Here is a 15,814-nt window from a genome sequence, read left to right as displayed (position 1 = left end):
GGATGCTGGGATTTGGGCTGTGTGTTTCCACACTTGCTTTGGGCCTCTGCACTGGAGCATGGGAGCAAAGGGAGTACCCGCCTCCCTCAGCCCAGCAGTAGCCATAGACTGTGTCCCTCCATGCTCCCATGTGTATAAATATCTCCTGTTATTAGAGTTAGGGAGTGATTAGTGTCGGATGCACTGCCAGTAGGGATCAACAGAACAGAAAGGGATGCTCCCCAGGGACAGATCCTGCCACCCCGGCGCTGGCAAGCAGTCGGTGTTTGTGAGGGAGCAGCCTGAGGTCTGGTTTTTTTTCCTGCAGAGCACGGATGCAGGGTGGGCTGGAGCACAGCCCTGTGGGCACTGGGGAAAGGGAATGCTGCTGACCACTCCCATAAACAGCATTTTTGGAGGGGTGGAAGAGAGTGTACCCTGTTCCCCCTGACACTGCATGGTACAACACGTGCATGGTGATTTGAGGGAGAAAACAACACCGGCCCGACGTCTGCACCTGCCTTGCCCGGCCCGGCCCTGCCCGGCTCTGTCCTGCCCACGGGCTCCGCAGCTCTGCAGTCCCCCCCGGGGGGGGATGGCCCCGCTCCTCGGGCTGCGGAGGCGTCCAGGGGGCTCACCGAGGCCGTGTGTTCTGACCGCACATGATAGTCGTGGCCAGCCTTGGATTTGTACTTCTTGCCACAGTGTGGGCAGCTGAACACAGGCTTATCGGCCTCGGCGAGCTGCTTCCCACACCGCTTCTGGTGGTACTGGTAGCCCATCAGGCTGGAGAAGTTGGCCACGCAACCCTGTGGAGATGGGGAGAAGGGGAGGGTTAAGGAGGGCTGGGGCTTCACGTGCCCGTGTTGAAAAGGTTGGGGTGCCGTTTCTCCAGGGAGGAACATTCCCGAGGAGCCCACTCCAAAGAGCAGCTCTTCCAGCCCATCCCATCCGAGTGCTGGAGAATTTGACAGTCCCCAAAGAGCCATGCACAGGCAGGACAGTGCCCTGGAGGGATGGGAGGAGCAGTCCCTGCCCCTGGCACTCTCCGCCCCAACACACGGATAGAGCTCTCTGGACAGACACACACAGCAGGCAGCAGGAGGGGAAGGCACTGGGGAGGCACTGCCTGCATGGAGAGCAAAGCACCCACGGGACAAACCTCTGCCAACGCCTCCCTTACCTGTTCGTGACTTGTCTGCAACCAGCTTGGCTCTGGTTTTGGTGTGGTTTGGTTTTACGCTGTGCCCAGGACAGGCTGTGCTCCTTCCTGAGCACAGGAGGCAGAACCTGCCCTCCAGAGCTCCCCAGTCTGCCCTGTGCCCACCCTCCTGCTGGGCTGTCCCGTTGCTGGAGTGCACAGAGCCAGTGGGACAGGGATTGGGATGGCTGAGCTAAGGTGGAAACATCGAGCACTTGCCAAGGGATGCCTGGAGAGTACATGTCCCCCTCTGCATGGGACTCACTCCTTCCACCTTTTCACAGAACGAGAAACAAGAATTGTTCTCGTACCTCATTGGGGCATTTCAGTTTTCCCATCTGCTTTAGCACTTTCCTCAGCCTTTCCCGCTCTTCCTGTTCACCAAGTCCAGCGGTTTCCACAGGAACAGGCTGGAAACAAGGAAGTAACAGAAGCGACAGAGTCAACCATTTACTCATGTCCTCTGTGCCAGGAGTGGATGGAAAGCCCCTGCCTTGCAGGGAGCTGCCCTGGGCTAGAGGGAACCTCTCATTAGGAGAGCTGGATCTCCCACTGCTTCGTTGTTATGTGCTGGATCTGCTCATGTCTTTCCTGTGATTACACCTAAAGGCCCAGCTGAGAAACGCAGGAGCAGTTCCTGCACAGAGGATTCACCAGCAAGACTGAAGAGCAGGAGATTAAGGCACAGGTAAAAGACAAGTCACAACTGGTAAGCCTGGGGCACATAGAAATGTAGTTATGCCTTGCCATGGTATCTCAGAGATGTACAAAACCAGACTTTTAGAACAGCATCTACACTAGCGCCTGCAAAATTTTATTCATGATAAATTTTGTGGCTGCTTCTCCCATGCACAGTGGAGAGCTAAAGACCAGATTTTGAGATTCGTGCAAGGCAGAACCCATCAGTCGTGGATTTGCAGGCACAGTTTTGGAGGCAGAGCTTTGCCACTCAAAATCTGCCTCACGGTACTCACCGGATCTTCCCCCATGCTGGGATCTGAAATCCTGTTTTATTTTTTCAGTCCTCTGCTCTATTTATCAGTATCAATATGAGCCTAACTCACTACCTGGGAAGGAAATGCTTTCCTTGGCAGGAAGGGGGAAGACCACCATCCAGGCTGAGCAGTGTGTGAAATGCTGCAAAGGTGGATCCCTCCTTTACAAAGACCATAGAAAGAGGACTTTTGATGGACGGCTTCATCACCTGCATGGAGAAAGGAGGCAGAAGACAAGCACAGCCCAGCTCCCTTACCTTGCTGACGTGTTCAGCCATGGTGTGGTAATTCAGCCCAGCTTTGGACTTGAACTGTTTTTTGCAGTGCTGACACTTCAAGGCATCCTGCAGCTGAAGGAATTAAAGGCAAGTCACCAGAGAGGCCACATCCTTCCAAGTGCTGCTGCTGCTGGTGGTCAATAACCCCATGGGTGGCTGTTGCTGCAGCAGTACGCAGTGGTGGGACCCAGCAGGCAACACAGCGTCCCTGTTTCCTATCCCAGTCCCTGCCTGCAGCTCAGAGCTTTCTCTCTGTTGTCCTGGATATTGTTATCAAACCCACATGCCCCAATTTTTGGAAAACATTCCATTTTGGATTTAGATTTAAAGCCTCACTGGATGAAAACATCTGGATCTGGTGTCTTACTCTTCCTGTCAAAGGGCTAGAGAGAGGAGAAGCTTTGATCTACCAATGCCAGTGGACTGTGCTCTGCAGTCCTGTTAAGTAAAACAGATGCTGGTGTACAGTGCAATTTCTGGGTGCCTGGGCTGTGTGAAATTAAGGACACGATCACAGGAGGATAATTCCTGCCTCATGCTGCTGCCCTGCTGTTTGACCCAACTCAGCCTCCTGAATGCATGGGGAGATGCATTAACTGCACACCCCAAGGTACAAGGGGCACTTGCACAGTGGGTGAACAGATCTTGACTTCTGCTGGGGCAGGGACCAGAATATACGCCTCAGGACATTCATGCTCTGGGCACCAAGACACAGAGTATCTCAATAGGGAGCCATTGCCTGGCCAGCTGTGGTCATTCCTGCTTCTCCTGACAGATGCTTCACCTTCACTACTCTCTCTTCAATCAAGACATGACTAAAAGCTGGAGAGGCAATGAAGGTGGATCTGCAAATCTCTCCTCATTATGGAACTCCAGGAAAATGAAGAATAGACTCACTGCAGCGAGTTGGGAGTGACTCATGGTACCTGTGCTACCATCAGTTAATCTTGTCCCAGATCCAAGCGCTTGATCCTAACAAGGTGGATGCTAACAGCTCCTTGACTCACCAGATGCCACTACCAGCTAATTTGGGATTTACTCTTCGGGTCAACACCATGTCCACATTCCAGCAAGCCCTCCCACCCGGGATACCAGGAGGATATAACTGCCCTTGCCTCCTTCAGGCTCAAGAATGTTGCAACCCTCTCCATCCCTTTTTTCCTTTCCAAAACCAAAGCAAACAGGTGCAGACTGCTTTGTGACAAACATGGAACAGAGAAACCAATTTCAATTTTTTTATAAGAGTTTTGGGAGCCTGCACATCATTTTCCCATTGTCCCAGCAGCAGGGTCTCACTCACTAAGGTTGTGCCACAGATTCATCTCACAGATGGAATGGTGAGAGCTGCACCTGTGGTCACACACTTGGAACTTAGGGACTGTCCTGCCTGCGATTCCTTGAAGCATCCCAGCTCCTGGAGCAGCACAACCAGCTCTGGCAAGGACTGTCCCTCTCAGGAAGGGTGACAGAACACTCACTCCAAGGGCTGGAGCCCCAAATCTTTGGCTGAACACCCACTGGCATATTTCCAGCAGGGAAGACACCGCTGACTGCTCCAGCAGAGCTGTGTTCACCAGGTCACCTGGCTGTGCAGCCTGCACCGAGCCAGCCTGGCTTGGGAGATGCTCCAAAGTGGAGGAAATACGACCAGTGATGGCCAGGATCCCCACTCCACTGAGGCCAGGAAGATATCGGAGGCGGCAGGATTCTGCCCAGCATTGCTGTAGTACGGGGTTTGGGAGGGAGAGCAGCCTCCCACTGCTGTATAAACAGCAAGGCAATGGCTGGGGAAGCATTTACAGAAAATGAATGTGGAATCAAAGCCCAGCCACATATTTTCAAAGCAGGAGGCATCGATCCTATGTTGGCTTTCTGTGGCGACAGCTCCGCCAGGTGACGGATGAAGACGTAATCCTGCGCTCTGATGGATGGTGGTGTGGCAGAGAGACAATTTTTCACTGCACCATTACTGAACCCCTGCGTCCTGACAACCTGCCTGAGCACATCCAGGCTCAGTCTCCCTGAGACATGCTCTCATGCAACCACAGTTTATCTGGCCTGATACAAGGCACAGTACACAGTGAAACCCCACAGCCAGGGCTCTGGAGGAGGACAGATTAGAGACAACCCCAACAATCTCTGCAGCCTTACAATTACTTGTTTAGCTACTAGAAATACCTGACTCTGCTGAGATACTGGGGCAAGAGGCCCAGACCACAAAGGGATTCAGAATTGCTGAGAATTAGTGTCCAAATCCCTCTGGGTTGATGCAAACAAGCCACCAAGCTGAAGATGACCAACAAGTGCTTTATCAAACACAGTCCAGAAATGGTTTGAGGAACACCACTGCACATTTATGAGTGGCACATATACATATCCATTCCCCTCCAAAACCCATGTGTTTGACTGAATAAAGCGAGGCCTTACTTTCTGGCAGACATCCATGTGCTTTTTGAGCCCCACAATAGTTTTCCTGGTTATAACACTGCAGGTTGGACAGGAGACTTCTCCCTTCTCGCTGATCTCCCGCTGCCACTGGTCCTCAGGGTTTGCTGGTGAGGGAGAGGAGAGAGGTGTTACATCCAGCCTGCCTGGGCTACTTGATAAGTTGAAAAGCAGTGAAGTGGGAAAGTTCCTGATGTTAAAAAAAGAGAGATACAGTCTCCCAGGCAAAGCCAGAACTGGACACGAACCATGCAGCTCTCCCTGCCCTACTCTCCTGCAGCTGCCCAAGCAAACCAGGTCACTGGGTCATTTCATGTGGAGTTACCAGACCTGCTGACCTGGGGAAAGGAGGTTCACCTTCCCAACCCCGCTGGTATCCTGCACACTGGGAGTTAAAACACGATGATGCCCCCAGCCACCTGATCCTGCCCTGCTTGGAATAACTTCCCCCTGCCAAATGAAACAATTAGCGGGAGTGAAACAAAGGTGAGCGTCTCAGCTCCATCCGGACGTGTGCCTGGAAAGCTTCTCTGGCAATCCTCTTCCCGGCAGACACGGAGGAAGCTGGGGGACTGCTGGCTTCCAGGCATCTGTTTATTTGAATGGCTGTGACCGGCCTTTAAAAAACCCAAAATAAGAGATACGTGGGGCCAAAAGCAGCTTCCAGGCCCAGAGTTCACGCCGTGTTCTCAGCAGAGCAGTTCTGACCTTCCACCAAGGGAAGCCTGGGCTGAATAAAATCTGCCAAGTCTGTTTATTTGGATGCTCTTACATGGCTGTGAGATCAGAGAGTCGTTTATTTGAATTTGAAAGCAGTGCAAGGCAGTGCAGCTGTGTTTATCTTGCACATCCTGCATTCCTCCTGCTGTCAGAGCTCTCAGGGAAAGCAAGCAACCTGTGCTGGCTGTAGGCTGCACCTCGAGGCTCAGGGAAGCGTAATTATGCTCAGAGTTATGCACTGGTGTCATTCATGGGAATGATGTTAGAAAAATGCCATCACCACATGGGTCACATGCTGACTCACAGTGAAGCCAGGTGGAATTTGGCTCTCAACTCCCAGCACTTTCATCACATTGATCTGGCAGTGAACTGAAGGTAAGGTGGCCCTCAGGATGTCAATTCTGGCTGCACTAACATTTTAGCACCAGTGGCTGTTCCTACATCTGTGTTACGTCTCAAAAGGGCAGGAGTTCTGTGCTCCTACCTCTGACTTTGTGCTGCTTCTCCTGACAAACCTGCCAGAAAACTCACCCAGTGAACAACCCGCTGGGCCAAAAGGGGTGTGGGGACCATGAGCTGCAGGTGAAGGTGGGGATGGTGGCATGAAGGTAGGGACCATGCGAGCTTGGGGTAGTGCACAGAAAGTAGCTACACTGCACACAGAGCTGCTGCCTGTGCTTTGCCCCCACCAGCCTCACCTGCTGGTAGATGCACAGATGTTTCCTTCTTCACACCAACTCCGGGAGGTTTCTTTTTCAGCTCCTCCATGCTGGCATTTCCCTCCAGCTTCTTGGCTCGATGGGCTTTTGCTTTGTCCTCTGCTTTGACAAGACCTGTGAAGAAAGAGGATTTTTATTCAGTACTTGCTTTAATACCTTCAGAGCAACTTGCATTTAGCAGGTAAAAAATCTCTCCCTCTAAGCCAGGGACACTGAGCTGGCTGCATGTCTGCCAAGGCTGTACATGTAGGCTTAGATCCATATTTATGACAAGCAATATTCTAACAGCTTGTGCTGTTTTATAAACAGCACCATTTCTCCCAACACAAGTTTATGAACTATGGAAACTCCATGGCAAAGCAAGGTAGGATGCCTCTAGCCAGGCAGACAGGCTAGGGAGGAAGGAATAGGGTGTTTTACAAGAAACTGAAAGGGAGAATTGGAACAGCAAATTCAGTGTGTAAAAGGGATGTTCTTGCTGATGCTCCTGCACTGGAAAGGCTGTTTCACTCCCCTGGATCAAATCCCCCAAATCCACACGCAGTTCAGCCCTGTGCCTGTGCTGCCATAGAAGGTGCTGGAGGCAATGAGCTGAAGTACCAGGGTTAGCTCCACACCTGCCCCACGGGGGTCCACATCCCCCTGAACCTGGGGGCGGTGACTCTTGCAAACCCAGGGTCTGAATGGAGACAGCACCCCATGATGTGCTGGGGCACCCTTGTGTTTGTCGAGTGACTGCCACAGGGAACTTTGGGAATGCCTGCCCCATCTTCACTTTCCATCTAAGGCAGTGGGTCATGGGGACACCTTGTTCTCCAGGAACCCACAGCAGACACTTCAGTCTCCGGCAGGGGCTCTGTGGGGAAGATGAAGGAAACAAGCCCAGACTTCCCAGGAGCCAGAGGAAAGGAAATCACAGTGACCACATCCAGCCTGCTTGTCGGTGTTCAATTCCTTCAAAGCCATTAGTGCCTCTCCCCCGAGTGCCTCATACTGGAAGGTGCTGCCTCCTGCAGTGCCTGGAAATCTGCTTTCTATTTCTCTGGCTGAATGTATCCCATAGTCAGCCTGAATCCAGTTGCTCTCATTCCAGGGATGCTCCAGGATTCCCCCTCCTTCCCAGCCCAGTTGGGTATATTTATGGAGCATGACCAAAGTCCCACTTGCTCTTGCTTTGTCAGGCTGCAGCAGCCAATTCCTGGGCTTCCTCTCAGAAAACATCCCGGCAACATGTCTCCTCTCCCTTGGATTCATCCTCCTGAATGTGGGCGACAAGCCCTCAGAGTGTGAGGGATGGGTGCGTCACCAGCCTTTCTACGCAGCAGAATTCCTTCCCGACGCCACTGGAAACACTGTGACATCCCAGGATGGTGGGATGGTGACGAGATGATGTTTCTCATATCTTGCTGGTGTCAGCAGCTCATTACTCTTGTGTTACAGATGAACATACCCGGATCCTTTCCTCTCTTCCCTCATTTCCCAGCACCAGGCTCCAGAACAGAGCAGACAGGGTTGTTATCAGTCCCAGCTCTGCTGCTGCTTTTCACTCCTTTTATGACTCTCTCGTGGTAAAAGGCGCCAGCTCCTCCAGTGGGAGATCCTTGGGCTTTGTCTGGCTCCACCACAGGGAGGGGTCTTGGGGAAGGGGCTTCCCTGCAATGCCCTGGGGAGAAGGTACAACCCCATACGGAGTCGTCCTGTATTACCTTTCAGTCCAAACGTCCCCGAGATGGATGGCTGCTCCCCCGTAAACTTCTTAGGAGTTTTCTGTTTCCTTCCTGACTCAAAAGAGAGAAACAGAGAGAGAGATTTGGTCAAATAACTGTACTGCCAGGGGGATTCATCAGTCCTGGGGCATGGAGTGGGCACACACTCCATGTCAGGAGTGGGTCAGGGGCTGTCAAATGAAGCACCCACCCACTAAACACCAACAGACTGCTGCTTCCCACCCCACAAAACCAGGACAAATATGTTTTTCAGGGTTAATTCAAGGAGTGGAACTGGTGGCTCTGTCTAGTGCCAAAAGCCAAGCAATTCCAACATGTGGCTGTGGTGGTTTGCTTTGGTGCTGCAAGCAGTGAAACCCCAAACCATGACAGGGACAACCACTGCCCTACACCAGCTCTGCAGTGGCCATGGACAGATAGAGACTCCTCATCCCGTCCCAATCCTTCAGGAAAATGGGTTTGCTAGAACCATCCTAGTTTAACCTAACACACTCAGTGAGGACAGACAGGCTGACATGGTAGCTTGCTGTGCTGCCAGGAATTCAATCAATTTCCAATCCTATCACAGGATTGTTAAGGTTGGAAAAGACCTCTAAGATCATCAAATCCAACCATCATACAGGTCCTTTAGAAATATTTCTACCACAGCTACAGCTGAGTTTTAACTCCCAGCGAAGCTGCAAGAAACTGGAGAGTGGGGGCAAGTTATTAGGGTCAGGAAACAAGGCTTGGCTATCCCTTGGATTCAGAGAGACAGCCACAGCAGTGCTGGCTGCAGCAGATCCCCTTCCCGTGGGACACCTCTCTCTGGGCTCCCGAACCAGCGTAGCCCCGGGCTCTAATCTTACTGTGCTTCATCCTCTCGGGATCTTCCTCCTGCAGCGAGGCCTGGCTGCCCCGCTGCTGCCCGGCATCCTTGCCACTCGAGGACTTGGCCGTGGGAGTGGCAGCTGCCATTGCCTCAGCCGCTGCAATCTGGAACTCCTTGCTCTCCCGGCTCTCCACCAGGCACTCGCCATTCTCTGTGTGCTCCTGGGCCACGGCTTTTTCCGTCTTTGCCTGTTTGGGATGGATGGTGGGGCAAGCTGAACTCTCAGCAGCTCTAGGGCAAAGCACAGAGGGCTTGTTTAAAGAGGGGTTGTTAGACAAGTGTCCTGACACCTCTCCCCCCTCGCCAGCCCAGGTTGTAGGAATGGAGGCAGGCACATTCCCCTTCTCCCAGCCATCCCTATGCCACTGCCATGCAGCCCAGCCACAGCCTGGTACCTTTTCTTTCCACTGCTCTTTCCAATGGCCTTGGGCACTTTGTTTTCTGCTTTGCTGGTTGGCACTGGCCGGTCCAAGTGATTCCAGAGCCGATGCTTTTCCAGCTGGGTTTTGGAGGTGAAGGCAGCTTCACAGTAGGAGCATGAGTATGTCAGCTTCTCTGAGATCGCACCCTGCGTGGAGCAGGGAGAGGCAGGTGAGCACAGATGTTAGACCACAAAAGAGAGGCTTTTTCTGACACAGGCATGAATCCAAATCACGTGTAATACCCTCCTGCCCTTCCAAACAGTTTCCAAAAGTCCATGATTCCTTGGGACCAGACCTCACAATGAGCTGCAGAGACCTCAGTTCCTCTCACACACACACCTCATGAACTGCTCCTGGCCCATCTCTGCCCTCCCCATTCTAACTTCATGTTTCTCCTGGGGTTTAAGACCTGAGAGCAGCTTTACCCTGCAGATGGTAATGGAAGAGCCAGCCACTGGAAAGGACAGACAGTTCTCCAGTCTCCTTACCCCTTGGCAGCGCTGATAGTGGTACTTCAAGCCATAAATGCTTGGGAACTCCAGCCAGCAGCCTGAATTGGGACATTTCACCCTAGAGTGGGCTTTGAATTCGTCCTTCCACTGGTTCATCAGGGGGAGCTGGGAACAGGAGAAACAAGAGATAGCTGAGTGAAGAGCACCCTGTACTTGGGCGTGTGCTGATTCATCCCAAGGGAGCTGGGAGGGCACATGGGACCTCTGATCATTCCCATCCATCCTTTCCACCAAACAGCCATGAAGTGGACCCCAGGGATGTGTTTCAGTGCAGCAGTGCTCACTCGAGTGAGAGGTGCTGGGACAGATGCTGCAGGCTCCATAGGCTAATGATTCCTGCTGAGGCTTGCCGTGCTGTTACCTTGCCGTGCTTCCCAGAGCACACGCACACTCCCTGCCAGGCTGGGGAATAAATCAGGCCCGAAGTCACCCGGCTGATTTAATCACCCCACATTTCATCTAGTCCATAAATCACCCCATGCCCCTGCTCTCATGACAAACTGCTCCATGTGTTGTCCATGCTACCAGGCAGGAATTAAACTGCACAACTCTGCAGGGAATAAATCACCCCCGTGCCATTGCTGCCGGCTCATTAGCCAAACCTGACACGGCTGTGACAGGATCCAGTCATCTGGACATGGCCCTGGGAAAGTGAGGTTGGAGAGGGGTACAGCTCCCTAACCAGGGTTTTAGAAGATGCTGGATGCCTGTATGGAGGGGTTGAGGGACCAAGATCTTGCTCAGCCCAAGACAAGGCTGCTCTGAAGATTAAACCACAGGGAAGGCAGGTTTAACCCTGAATGGTGCTAGCTGGAGTGGACAGTGCAGGGCACGTCAGACAGAGCGAAGCAGGGAGGGCTCGGGGATTGGAGTGTGTGGGGTCTCACAGGGATGTCTTTCAGTGCCTGGTTCTCAGCCTTGGGTCTTCCTTTCTTCCTGCCTTCGGTTTTGTCACTGGTTGCATTTCCTGCAAACAGACACAGCACACATCACCAGCCATGCTGGAGGAGCCGCTGTCCCAGTAATCCTGCTGCCCAGCCCCAGCTTCCTGCTGCCTGCCTGGCCCCCCCAACTCTAGGCTGGCCATTCTCTGTCCTACGAAGGACGGAGATTCCCCTCTGGAAGGCAACGCCAGCTCCCCTGCAAATGAGGTGCTGATAAGATGTGGTGCAGGGAAAAACGGTCTCCTGAACACAGGCGTGTTCATATTGCAGACAGCTGGAGTTCATTCCCTTTAGCAATAAGTTATCCTCCTCTGTTAGCAATTATGGCTTCAATCCCCTCAAGGTAACAGCGGCATCTGGGAAACATTTAGGGCACACGCATTTCCCCACAAGGCCACTGATTTTGGAAGCCCTGTCTGAGCTACATCGCTGGGGTCCAACCCTCTCCTGGGGTGCAGGTACCCCTCAGCATCCTGAGCTGCCCTTAGCCAGGTAAAGGCAGGGAAAGTCTCTCACAGAGGGGATCTGCCTAGCATAAACAGACAGGAGGAAAAATCTCCTTGGGCCTGAAGATTCCTGGATAGAGAAATCAACCATCCATCAGCATGACAGCCCTTAGTGTGAGGGTCCCCCGGGGCTCGTACGCTCGCAAGCCTCCCTCCTGGGGGCCGCGACACGGGAGGCAGCAGATGGTCTGAACTCATTTAAGCCTTTCCATCCTTTGATGTAACACTTAGCTACCAACACGATAAATAGGCAGTGAGACACCCATCTCGTTAAGCCAGACACACGCCTCTCCGAAGGAAGAGACCATCTCCACCCCTCCCACTCCCAGGGACCAGCTCCCTGCAGCTGCCAGGGCTGGGGCTTTTTGGCCAGCACAGCCCTCACTGCTGAGTTGAAGTGAGGGGGAGAGACACATTGAGACCCAGGCCACTCGTTTTGGCAGCCACCCCCCACGTCTTGCCACTGGGCTCATCCCCTCCGCCCCATCCACCCCCTGGAAAAGCTGGAAAGGACAAATCAGTTCCTTACCCAGCTTGGGCAGCTCTGCCGGTGGGTTTATCCTTGTCTCTGTCCTGCTTTCTTTGCTGGCAGTGGGTTTGTTAGAGCCTGAAGTTTTCCTTCCACCTTTACAGGTATAAGAATCCGCCATCTCTGAAAGAAGCAGGGGAGGCGTTAAAATTCACTCCTCAAAGCTGGGACCAACACATGGTGAAAGCAAGGAGAGCTGCTGGGGAGGGAGGGAAACAAGAAAACCATCACGCAGCTTCAAGATTCCCACAAAGAAAAGAAACGGGACGTGCTTCCGAGTATTTGTTCTACAGTTGAGGAACGCCACAGACATGGCTGGAAAGCTGCTTTCATTACAGCCTGGCTTCCCCTTCACATACAATGGCAAAGACTTTATTAAAAATTATGAGCTGACTTTGCCCAGAGAAGTAGTGAATAAATGGCTTTTCCTCTTCGTTTATTTCTCCGCTTTCATTTAAGACACCAAAAGCAAAAAAAAAATAGTGAGTTCTAATGAACAGATGTAATGATAAATTTCCAATTTTCCTTATTAATGGGAAACTGTTATAAACTGAGAATTGTTAATGTTATCTGAATTTTCCGTATTAATAATTCAATTTGGCTTCTCTATAAATAATGAACATCAGGAATTATCGCACAAGGCCCACTGTCACTCCTGATGGAAGTGGGCAGTAGGACACCCCTCCATTCAGCAGTGCCAAGAGGAAGCCCATGGCATGACTGGCTCTGCCTCTGGCTTCAAGTTCCTTCTTCCCCTCCCAACAGCACAAGCAAAGGCACATCTGAGGATGGGGGCTGCTCTGGGAGATGCCATATATGGATTTGGGGAAAAGAAGTCCTCCATGCCTCACAATGAGAGCATCAGGCCCTTGGGAAGAGATTCCTTGGACCACCATGACCTTGAGACCTTGGCTGGGACGGGATGATGAAGTTCACCCATGGGTTTTTTAAAACACGGATTTGAGTCATCACCCCCAATTCCTCCCACATGTTTAGCATCATTTAACTCAAAGGAGCTGATTCCCAAAGCATCCACACTCATCCTGTCTGTCCTCACGCCCAGAGGGACGGAGAAGCATCTCCTGTGTGGCTGGATTGCCAGCCATGCCACCAACATGTGGGACACGAGGGTCCAGCAGCCCTTTCTGAGGTGTCCCCAGGGACTTCCTATGTAGGACTGGGGACTTTCCATGTGGGATGCAGCCTACATGCTCCAAGAACAACAAAAGCTTCTAGCATGTGCTCAGCTGGTGACAGGTATGTGGTTGTTTGCATGGACACAAAGGTTAATTGGATCAAGTGAGAAATTCCAGCCTTGGCAACTGGTTCTGTGGCACTTGGTGCTGAACATGGGGATTGCTGATTCAGCTAATTTGGGCTCTTTTGGTGGGAGAGCTGGGTAGGAATTTGTAGCCTGACTGCAAGCAGCTCCTTCCTGGAGCAGGCACAGAGAGGGGTCCCCACGGTCCCTTCCCAAGCCGCTGCTCCGCTCCCACCAGTGTGGGCACTGCTACTGTCCCCAGTCCTCCAGGGATAAAAGTGCCAGTCCCCTCCCTTCCCATGCTGCCTCCTGGCACCTCTGAGCAGTCCTCACTCAAGTTGCTCAAAGAAAAAAGGAAACAAAAAAAAAATACTCACAAAAGACCAGCAAAGTGAAAGCTGAACACAAGATTTTCCATGCTTACAACGGGGTGAAAACCGAGAGGAAACTCACACAGCTGACACCTTTAGCCAGGCAGGGCTAGTGCCAAAATGCACAGAGCATCTGTGTCTGCTCTGTGTCTGCCTCGCTGGCCAGCTCAAGGTGACATGCAAAGGGTGACAGCCAGGGCAGACCCTGTTGACATCTTGGGTGCTCACCTCCTGCACCTTGTGACATTGCACACCACTGAGCATCACCCCGACTGTCCCTTCCCAAAACATCCAAAGTGCCCAGCTCAGCCCTGCTCCAGCAGCTGGACACCTCTCATCCCCCTTAACACATCTGTCCCCTCAAACAAACCCTCTCTGCCCAGCTTAAGAGGTTCTGAATCTTCTGTTTTTTCACACCAAATACTCCTTTGCACTTTCCCCTTATTTTTTAGCAAAATGAAAAATAAAAATCTCATCAACCAGTTAACAAGAGCCAAAATCTGCTCCCCGGCCACTGATACAACCCCAGGGATCACAGAGGAATTGTCCTGGAGACACAGAGCAAAAAGCAGCCCGTTGTGGGGTTTTTTTGGTAATGTCCAAACTTCACTCATTTTTGAGTAACACACACTGAAAATAGGCAGTAGCCTGTGCTCTTTCACACTTTCCTTAAGGTTTTGCTGAAAACTCTTTTGCAACTGGTAATGGGAAGAGAAGGTATCCAGGATTCTGGCCATGATCCAGGGGTGGGATGTGGTGTGAGAAGGTTGGGCCTGGTAGCATCTCATGAGGCCTCCAGCTCCTTTTAGGTAACTTTCTAGAAGTTTGTGGCAACATTTTTGAAACATCCCATTCCAGCTCCAGGAAAAAAAAAGCTCCTGAGTGTGTGATGAGTGGAGGCCAAGCCCACACGGCTGAGAGCAAGGATAAGGAGGAAATCCACAGCTGCGGGAAGGGGGAAGTGACATTTGGGAACCAAAGGCGCTGTTCCCAAACCACTGGCAGCCCTGCGCGGCTGGAAATTGGGAATAAAATGGGAAATGGGAAATAATTCCATGTAGAAATGCCTGTCCATGACTTTGGGTCAGGCCTGCAGGAGCATGTACGCAGCCAGGGATGGCTGCAACCCTCTCATGACCAGGGGAAAAGTCACCTGCAGATTCTGACCCCAAGTTCTCCTGCCGGGATTCCCACCCCAGTCCCATTGCCACGGATGGACTTTGCTGCATGACAACTGCGTCGTCACCTGTCAATCTGCTCCACCTATCATCAAGAACTTAACAACAGCTCCAGAGGTACAGAATGTCAAAAGCCAAGGGAGCTGCCTGTCCCAGCACAAGCTGTGTGCCAGCAGAGATGCGATGAGACCAGCACAGATGATGGATGCCAAAGGGCACTGCCATCCCTGTCCCTGTCAGAGCAGCCATGCTCCCTGCCATGAACTCCTGGCAGAACTGGAGCTGCTGTGAGAAACTTACAGGGAATAAAGACAAGGAAGCAGTGGGAGAGACTTCCTCTCGAAGAATAGCCCTCACTGGAGGTTTCCCCTGGAGGGAAGCACGTGGCAGGTGAAGCCCTGTGAGCTGCTGCATCTCTGGGCATGGCTGGTGGCCAGGCAGCTCCGGAGGGACACGGTGGATCCCGCCGCTATCACCCAAACCGAGTGACATCCATGGAGGCTCTCCAGGAGGAGAGCCTCACCCGAGGCATGCACCCACCGCTCCTGCCGCACATGGCTCTGACCAGGCGCAGATGAGGCTTTTGAGGGTGTAAAGTTTCTGTTCGAGGCGCGTTATCCCGTCCCTTCCCTCTCTGTCCTCGGGCACTGACATGAAGGCAAAAGCGCCCGCACATGCCTGGCACACAATGAGTCCTCACCTTGCCGCGGGGACCGGGGTGTCCCCTGTCCCGGGGGTCAGTGGGTGCGGGGAGCTCTGCCCGGCGCCGCTGTCACCTCCTGGGCGCGGGAAGCTTTGCCCTGCCCGGTTCCGCTGTCACCTCCCGGGCATAGGGACCTCTGCCCTGTCACCTCCCAGCCCGACCGTGCCACCCCCGTCCCCTCACAGCCCCTCCCCGCTGTCACCCCGCGGGCAGCGCCGCCCGGGCCTGTCACCCCCCGGGCCCGCGCTCCATCCCCGGGAGGCGGCCGGGGCTCTCCCGCGGGCCGGGCCCGGCAGGGAGGGGACGGAGGGCCCGGCCCGGCCCGGCCGCGCTCCGGGAGGGGAAGAGCGAGCGGCAAAATGGCGACGCGGCGGCGGGCGGAGCGGAGCGGAGCGGAGCGCGGGGGTCCCCGCCGCGGGGCCGGGCGGGCCGGGGGCCGCTCGGTGCTTACCT

At 53.2% G+C, this 15,814-nt stretch overlaps 1 protein-coding gene across 5 annotated transcripts in view; it reads right to left on the bottom strand.

The window, feature by feature from the left end:
* The window catches only part of ZNF512B (zinc finger protein 512B), a 30,409-nt gene that overhangs the window by 14,028 nt on the left and 567 nt on the right, over positions 1-15,814 (bottom strand). For 2 of the 5 annotated variants that reach the window (XM_042047379.1, XM_042047343.1), the window contains exons 2-12: positions 11,849-11,971; positions 10,757-10,836; positions 9,846-9,974; positions 9,331-9,503; positions 8,913-9,166; positions 8,044-8,115; positions 6,317-6,451; positions 4,881-5,005; positions 2,433-2,525; positions 1,492-1,590; positions 501-788 (exon numbers count right to left, since the gene is read on the bottom strand). In XM_042047379.1, coding sequence (XP_041903313.1) covers positions 501-788; positions 1,492-1,590; positions 2,433-2,525; positions 4,881-5,005; positions 6,317-6,451; positions 8,044-8,115; positions 8,913-9,166; positions 9,331-9,503; positions 9,846-9,974; positions 10,757-10,836; positions 11,849-11,969 — 1,569 coding nt within the window. In that variant the 5' untranslated portion in view covers positions 11,970-11,971. Of the gene's footprint in view, positions 1-500; positions 789-1,491; positions 1,591-2,432; positions 2,526-4,880; positions 5,006-6,316; positions 6,452-8,043; positions 8,116-8,912; positions 9,167-9,330; positions 9,504-9,845; positions 9,975-10,756; positions 10,837-11,848; positions 11,972-15,358; positions 15,466-15,814 lie in introns of those variants that run through there. The other 3 variants (XM_042047371.1, XM_042047361.1, XM_042047351.1) reach the window with 3 other exon arrangements.

Source organism: Corvus kubaryi, unplaced genomic scaffold (assembly GCF_017639235.1).
Source record: "Corvus kubaryi isolate FWS band 111438036 unplaced genomic scaffold, C.kubaryi_AGA036_p1.0 134, whole genome shotgun sequence".
NCBI lineage: Eukaryota > Metazoa > Chordata > Aves > Passeriformes > Corvidae > Corvus > Corvus kubaryi.
The sequence above is the reverse complement of the archived record's forward strand: the minus strand, read 5'-3'. Positions and strand labels throughout refer to the sequence as shown.